The sequence below is a fragment of the Nanorana parkeri genome, unplaced genomic scaffold (genome assembly GCF_000935625.1).
Source record: "Nanorana parkeri isolate BGI_ZX_2015 unplaced genomic scaffold, ASM93562v1 scaffold149, whole genome shotgun sequence".
Classification (NCBI taxonomy): Eukaryota; Metazoa; Chordata; class Amphibia; order Anura; family Dicroglossidae; genus Nanorana; species Nanorana parkeri.
In genome coordinates this window covers 1867562-1876448 of record NW_017306417.1, presented here as the reverse complement: position 1 = coordinate 1876448, position 8887 = coordinate 1867562, and the positions used below count along the sequence as shown (strand labels likewise).

The 8887-nt window shown below is 36.0% G+C and overlaps 1 protein-coding gene across 1 annotated transcript in view; it reads right to left on the bottom strand.

The window, feature by feature from the left end:
• The window catches only part of LOC108785202 (sodium channel protein type 2 subunit alpha-like), a 128139-nt gene that overhangs the window by 18635 nt on the left and 100617 nt on the right, over positions 1 to 8887 (bottom strand). The window contains exons 20-21 of the mRNA XM_018554239.1: positions 7745 to 7918; positions 497 to 619 (exon numbers count right to left, since the gene is read on the bottom strand). Coding sequence (XP_018409741.1) covers positions 497 to 619; positions 7745 to 7918 — 297 coding nt within the window. The remainder of the gene's footprint in view (positions 1 to 496; positions 620 to 7744; positions 7919 to 8887) is intronic.

Here is an 8887-nt window from a genome sequence, read left to right as displayed (position 1 = left end):
ATATATAATATAGCTTAGAGAGGTGTCATGGCATCCATTTGCCAAAAAGGCAATTTGGTTATCTTTATTGCTTTATTGTTACTTTTCTCATTTCAGAAAGACTGACTTTGGTTGCACCGAGGAGTCACTGTTCAGTTACTACTGGTCCTAATACCATAAGGTGCCAACCTTCGTACCACTAACTCTTGGAATCTGGCATGTGGTATTTAAACTAACCTAAATTTATTCTAAATGTTACATCGCTAACCCTCATCTAGCTTTAACTAGTTAATTTCTGTTGAATAGACTCAAACATGAACAAAAAAGCTGGTATGTTGTGATAGCATATGGTTTTTGCAATGTGTCAAAGCATCCTACCTCATATCTGTTAGTGCTAAACAGTACGTATGAGGTTATTGCAGCATCTCTGCATGGATTTATCATATCTTATGCTTTTTCTGACATGCACGATTCATTTCTATGCATGCATTATTTAAGGTCTTTCAGGTGGTCTTACCCTCATCCCTTCAAACCGTGACAGGGCCCTCAAAGGTCTCAATGCCCTCAGTGTCCTAAGGGACTTTATAGCCCCTAATTCTGAGTAGCCCAAGGCGTTAGCTATTAAGCTAACCAATGACACCTACACAAAGACACAAAAGTAATAATCTCATTGGTCTTCCCATTTGTTTTACTGAGGCATTAAAGACATGTAGGTTTTGTTAAAGAATCTCGAGGAAGTCCAGGTTAACCTAAAAAAAACTTTGAAAAACATTAGAAAATGATGATAGACCTGTTGGTAAAACTGTAAGGAAAATGTTAGTCTTACCCACTTTTATGTTAAAAGCTCAGCTTGACAAAATAGAATGTCACAAGATTCCTATGAAAAAATAGGCACTATTTCCCTGCGTGTACATGGATCTTACCCTGATGCCTTCAAATCTTGACAATGCACGTAGAGGTCTCAGTGCTCTTAAGGTCCTTAGAGACTTAATAGCGGCTAGTTGATCATACCCAAAGGCCACCGCCAAAAGAGACATGATAGAAATCTGTTCAGAATTAATGGCATCATTAATCAGGGCCTTATTTCTTATTATAGAACTTGGCCTTAGAAATCAGAGTAAGGTGATATTGTGCGTTAGTGTATTTTTACAGAAAAAGTACCTAAGTTATGTGTATGCTAGAGGGTACTGCTTAGAACATAATCTACAAAAAAATATACAAAAAAAATATTATTATGGTTTTATGTGCATATATGTTTGCATTACATTTCATGTAGTGAAACATATACAATGTATTAATATTATCATTAACTTGAAAAAGGAAGCTAAAATTAGCTTACTACAGTATATAACATATTTAAAGGATACGTGCACTAAAAAACAAAGTGCACTTATCCTTTTGGCTTGAACTGATCCCTCACTCTCCCTGCTCAGATGCATACTTTACAAGTTTTGATGGGCCCGACCTCGGTTGTTATCGGAACTTCTTCAGTTTGCATCTGTGTAGGGGAAAGAAGGGATCTCTGATGCCATCTTAAAGGGGCCAATCGGATAAGTGCACTTTGTTTTAAAGTGTGCTTATCCTATAATATAGACAAAACTATTTAATGACTTATTATACAAACGAAAGGAATAATTTTAAATAATTTGATTTTAAATAACTGTGGTAATTGTTAACTAAATAACTAAGCAAACATATATTGCAATGTATTAATTTGTTTAGTTTGATGTACAAATATAAAATATGAGTATAGCATAGAAAATTATCTTATTGCTAACTATTTTTTAATGTAATCTTAATTAAATATGACCTCATACTGCATACAAACTACTTTAAGACTTTTAGAAAATAGGGTGTGTACTGGATACATCTGAATAGAAGCAGCATATGTTGTTTTTATACTGCCACATTATTCTGCATAAATATACTGAGGGGAAGTTGAAGTGATTATAACAACCAAATAAACATGATCAGTGTCATGCCTTTTTTTTTATATAAGGCATTTATGAAAGAAAAATGATCTAATTATTCCAGGTAAAGAAAATGTATTAATACTAGTAGCTATATGAACGTATATTGTTTTTTTTTATCAGTTTTATTGATATTGATTTAAATGTCTACAAACATTGTATATACTTTTTTGTTACTTGTATACAATCTTTACTGTACAAATAAACATTTACTTCAGGGTGCTTCCATGACATAGACCCCATTCACACCAGGGCAACAGCATTTCAGCGCATTTTTTTTAGCGCCTTCCTGTCTGTTTTACAGGCGTTTTCTGTTCATATGTAATAGATTTTTAAGGCACGTTTTCAGTTCGTTTTCAGTTGTCCAATGCAAAGCAATCTCAGCTGCAAAAACGCGCCTACAAAAACATGCAAAAACGGGCTGATCGGCGTGTTTCCATTGAAATCTATGGAGCAAAATGATCTGATAAGTGCCACAAAAGAAGCTCAGGCACTATTTCAAACAACAGGCATATTTTTACTCACGATTCAGCGCATTTGCATGAACGGCCCTCATGGGAATACACGGGATTTTAATTTGCATGCATTTCAGCACGGAAAAAAACGCGCAATGAAACTCCCTGGTGTGAACGGGGCCTTAGTTTGCAGAACACAATAGGCTTCCTACTAATAAGGTACAGTGCTGGATGCTAACTTGACTGCCTCTGTCTATCTGAAAATCCATAGAAGCTAGTAGAGGAATGGGATGTGTCCCACCATTCATCTGCATGTTTTTTAAATAGACAAACATTGCAGGAGATTGAATTTCCTGGGCTATTCATAGCAGACTAGCAAATCACTTAGCAAAAGTAATGGAATGTAGACTAGAGTACACCACTTGTTAGCTGCAAGTGGCAAATATAAAAATATAAATAGCAATAAATAAAAAGCAACAATTCATATTTACTTAACTAATAAGAAATCAAATAAAAAAAATAGCACTCAAGTTTAATAAAGAAAATCTATACAAAACACTGCATTTTCAAAAATCACAGAGGCTTATATGTTATCCTCTAAACAAATAACACACAGGTTAACTTAGTTAAATGTAACATGTAGGGGGTTATTCAGAAAGCTGCCGAAGACAGCCAAGTGAATAACCCAGCCGAAGTGAAGTGAACCGAACAATGTTCGGCTATTCACTTCTGGCTTGTACGGCTGACTTCAGCTGTACATCGGCTGAAATCAGCCGTACATCGGCTGCCTTCAGCTGCACTTCGGTCAGCCGCACAGTGCAGCTGAACAGTGCAGAAGGACTTTGACTTCCAACATCTGAATCGGCTGAGCCAAAGTTCCGGCAGCTCACTCACTGCCGTTTGCCCCTATTTTCATAGTTCACCGTGGTACCGAGCAGAATAGCAAATCAATTAAAAAAGTTTTTTTTTTAAATGTTGAAAACATTTTTTTAAATGTAAATAAATAGTTAAATAATAAAAAAAGTTTTTTTTAAAAGAGAAAAAAAATTATAAAAAAATTGGGCAGATCTAGCAGTGACAGCTAGCTCCGCCCAACTGTTTACTATTGGCCAGCATCTGCTACAGTCTTCTAGCAGGCAATTAAAAACAACTGGGCGTAGCCGGCACGGACGTCACGGCCGGCTCAGCCCAGTTGTTGTTGTTTAATGACAGTTCAGTGTCTCCAGGTCATCTGAGGAAGCTGATCTGTCATTACAACTAGGCGGAGCCAGCTGTGAAATCATGGCTGGCTCCGCCCAGCTGTCATTTGCGGGGAGAAAGGCCGGCCGTTCGGGTGACACGGGTGGCAAATGCCTTCGGCCTGGCTGAGTTGCTTGGCTGCCTGCGGAACCGAAGGGCTCTGGCGGCCGTAGCTAGCCGAAGGATCAGCTGAAGCTACGGCTGGATCCTTCGGCTCCTTTGTGAATAGTCCCCGTAGTGTTTTGTATACTTCTTCTTTATTAAATTTGTTCAAAACTGAAAAAAAAACAGTCAGGTAAATATGAAATAATACAATGCCATGAAAAATTCATTGTAACATATATTTTCAATTAACACCCAGCAAGTGAAGCTCTGGGCTTCCTTTTATATGTTTTTTAGGCCAAAGCTTAGATGATATATACACAGATGAATGGCTCAAAAGAGTGACTTATCCATCCAAATACATAGACAGATATATTGAGAGAGAAAGCCTTGAAATAAATACCTGCTGCAGCTGCATTTTAAAACCCATATTAATTTGTGAAACCAGTGTCAGGGGTGCACCTTGCATTAAATATTTGTTTATAAAATAAAGACTTTATATAAAGAATTTATGTAAAATATATGTTTAAAAAATATTTTTTTCTTTAAAAAAATGGTACAATAAAGTAGCCCCCAAACCACTGCCGTGTCAACTGAAATACTTGTTTGTATGGCACTACTTGTCATACCATCTTGGGAAGGGTGGTAAGGTAAAAATACAAATCGAATCAGTGTGTTTTCATGTAAATACACTAACTTGATTTCTAATGAAAGATTTTTGTTTCACAAATAGAACACGAGGCAGAACAAAAGAAAATTATGAATAAAATAGATGACATACACAACAATGAAACCACACTCAAAAGAATCACGCCACTCTTACTCCTTTCATTAGAATCATACTGCAAGCAGTGATCGAATGCATTTGTATGAATTAGCCTCTACAAACTGATTAATTGTTTTGTGCAATTTTTTTCTTTCTCATTCAACTGAAAGAGATATTTATTTTTTCTTAAATTCAACAACAATAACTGAATTTTACGAAAGCAGTCACTTCGACCAATGCTTGGCACACAGAATGTCATAAGGCAAAAATGCAGCTTGTTAACATACCCGCTACTGAAAAATTTTAGCACCACTGTTTCCTTTGAAATTGGCACTCAACCTTAAAGTTTCTGATTACCTCGCAGTCTTCTTCATTTGTGCGCTTTGGCCTTGATGAAAAAGTATGTGTTATTATTAGTTTTTGTACTTACCATGTATTGTGGTTGTTGCACATGTGGGAAATGCCTGATTTATTTCAGCATTTAGGTATTATGGGAATGACAATAAATGAGCATTGTTTAAGTATTTAACAATTACAGTGGCCTTTTAAGAACATCACATAGATATCAAGGTAATGCAGATCATTATCATTGCATCAGAGTCAAATATGAAAGAAATACAGAGCATCATCATTCCTCAGACTCATACATCAGACTGAAACACCATTACTCATTATGATTACAGATATTTCAGTGAATAGTGCACACAACCGGCTATTATTGACAGCCAAGGGCAAAACAAATTATAAAGAATGCATTAAAGATTAGTGTATTAACCCGTGCATTGGAAGAAAGAACTTTGGGTTGGGATAATTGGGTTGATTTGCAGCTGGCAGACATCCACAAGTACCACCAAATCTACCTCCTAACTAAGCACACGCCATCCACTTTTTTTTAAATTTTAAACTAACGACATGTTCTCTGCGGGAATTTTGGTAAGATTGGACTCAGGCATGAAGGAGATAATTTAATATGCACAGAATGTTCACTTTCCATAGAAAATGCTCACTTAATTTAGTGAATAAGACAAAACATTTTTTTTTTAAATTTCCTTCCTTCATGTTATGAACTAAGATAAATTAATATTTGCTTCACAAAGTGAACACTCTTTATTGTTATTAAATCAGTAACTTTACAATAGTGTACCTTGCTGTTTATATGTAGGTACACTTTATTGAAATTATTTTCTGATAATCAACTGCACAACTATAGTGGGATGTGCATTATCAATGATAATCTTTACCCCTTTACCTACTCCAAAATATGTTGTTTGGGGAACCCATAATTTGCGTTTGAAAAATAGCAAAATTAGTTTAGCCGAATGAGAGGCAGTTCCCAGCCGCAAAAGGGTTAATTCTAAAATTTAAGATATGGTGAAGTCAGTTTAATACCAACATAAGGTAAAATACATTCAAGCATCATAGATATATCTTTAACCATGCATATTCTTTTTCAATGAGCAACTGATAAATATTATTTAATATATCATGTGTGTACATTTAAAAATAAGTATATAATTAGAAGATGTTGTTATGCTAAATTGATGTTTATTTTCTAAAGAAGGCCTTTAGTTTAGGCAAACACTTTTGTGTAGCCTCCTTAACTATATACCTAGGAAAATATGTGTCTGTGCCTGCCCTGCCGTAAGATCTGGCCATATTTGTGCCTGTGCCCACAGGATTCTTGCCGAGATGAAGTAACTCAGAAGAAGACCAAAAGAAGATGGAAGTGCTGGTGACCAATGGGAGCAATGCTTCATTGGATCACTTCATTAGGTAAGTCATGTGCTAATAAGCTGTGCTTAAACACTAAACTCGAGTTAAATCTTAATTTTTTTTTCAAGTACCCTAACTATTAACAAAAATGTATCTTATTTGTGTATCACTTGTCTATCGAACCTCAAATCATCTCTGAATTGGTGCTGACACTGTCCTTCCTTCTCGAGGGTGGATACTTTTGTTCTCCATGGTCCCTGTGTGTGTTGTAAAGTAGTCACTGCTCTAAGCCTGCTCACGTGATAGACTACAATCTCCTGAATTCGGTGTCACTTTAGTAGCATATTATGGCAAACAGTTGCTGGGACCCCATTTTTTTATTTTTAATTGGCGTTTCACTACCACCACGTTAAAACTGTACCAATACCTAAAAAAAATTTTGTGGGAATAAGTTTGAAAACAATGGCTTACAGAAATTAATTCTGTGGTAAGAGAAGAAAAATCGGTTTGAAACTATAGTATGTTCAGATATGTTTTGGCTTTGGCCCCCCACCTCAAATAAAAATAATAATATCACGTAAACCATTTAAACAATCTGAATTCTAAAGTCTAACATTACCAGTCTAAAATCTTGAACCTTTCAGGTAGTAGCTTAAAACACAATATTACTACCTTACACCCTTGATATAACGCTTGTTCATTGGGGCAAACATAAATGTATAGAGCATACAGTCAAACATTTGGATAAAATATGAATATGATATCAATATAGCCTTTGAAGTTGGAATAAAATATTTGTTTAAACTAATTTTCTTCAAAAGTATACTCAATAGGTATTAATGCTAAATATATAATAGGGCAATGGGGTTGATTTACTAAAGGCAAATACGCTGTTCATTTTGAAAGGCAATTTTCCATTAGCTTAGTAAATGAGGTGAAGCTCTGCTGACTTCCATCATCCAATCATGTGCAAGCAACAATACTGTTTTTCTTGTTTGTTTTTTTTTCTTGCACATGATTGGGTATTCTTTGCAAAGTGAATTTTTACCACATTCACTGAGCTAAGGGAAAAGTGCAAACTTGCAAAGTAAAAATTCCCTTGCAATATTAACAGACTATTTGTTTTTGGTATATCAACCCCATTGTGTGAGTTCTCGAGAATTATATAATACCTTCCACCCTGTAAATTAGTGAGGAACCTACAGATGCTCCCAATTTGTTTCTCTTTACAAGTTCTATATATTATTCTTGAAGTAAGAGGAAAGCCCACCCACTTCACATCGCTATAAGCACAACAGTCACACATGGGCACGATCAGTAATCCTATATATGTGTCTGAAGAAATACCAAACAGGTGTCTAAGGGTAAGTCAATGTACAATATTTCCCAGAACGATCAACTTGCATCTTTGTAAGCATTTGTGCAATTGTTTACATATTTATTATTGATGGCAGTCATACATTGGGCACAAAATGCATTGAAGGGCACTTGGGAAAATAAAAACATGCCAAAATACCTACATCAACAATCAGGAAGTCCAGCCAGCACCAGGCGTTGGTGAAGTATTTAGCAAATCCATAGGCCAACCATTTCAGAAGCATTTCAAGGATGAAGATGTACGTGAAGACTTTATCAGCATATTCCAGCATGGTTTTAATTGTTTTTCTTTGTTCAATGTAAATGTCTTCAAAAGCCTAAAATTAAAGAAAGTCCAGAATTCTAAATCAATTGTATTAAATATGTTACTGAGTGAAATTAAAATGAAAAATTAGTTTCAAGATTCTTATACAATAATTAAAAACACCATAAAAGTGAAAAAGTTACTCAGTAAGATAGTAATAATTTTGGGGCTTAACCAGTGGAGATAATATGGTTTTATTTTCGATAACATGGAACTATGGGCAAAATAAAAAATTACATATATGATGCAGTCTGTCAATATTATCAACACAATGGTTTTTTTTAATAACATAGTTTAATTACCTGGTAATTTTTGCTGGCAGATCAAATATTTCCCCACTTCCTTTACCAGGGTGACAACGCTGTTGCTTCTGCAGTGAAATCCTATTGCAGTGTTGTCACCCTGTGGACAAGGTAGTCTTAGAAGGACCTGTAGTTTCAAAAGGTCTTTAAAACAAAACTCAGAGGACATGTTTTATTAACCTTTGCAGTGGGGCTACCCCGGCACTGCATGGCTTAAGTGCTTGTTTTAGTCTAAGCAGCAAAATAACAAAGATATACTTACCTGACCCTCGAAGGTAGCCAGCTGTCACAGCACTTCCTCCTGCCTGTCTTCTCCTCCACTGCAGCAATGGTATGTCCCTCGGCGTCCTCACGTCTTTACACTGTGTATAGAACGTGATGACTCAGGGAGCTTAGATCCCTGGAGCGGAGGGGGAGAGAGGCACCAGGGACTTGTCTAAGAGCAAGCCGGCTCCGAAGATCATGTGATTATAACTTTGTTATTTTCCTGCCTAGATGAAAATAAGCACTTAACCCCTGCAGTGCAGGGGTAGCCTCACCGCAAGGGTTAATTAGAAATTTCTCTGGAGTTCTTCTTTAAGAAAGTGACAAACAAATTATAACCTAAATGCTGCTAACACTTTTAAAATAAAGTGACAACAGATTTTTTTTTTTTTTTGGGGGGGGGGGGGGGGGGGAGG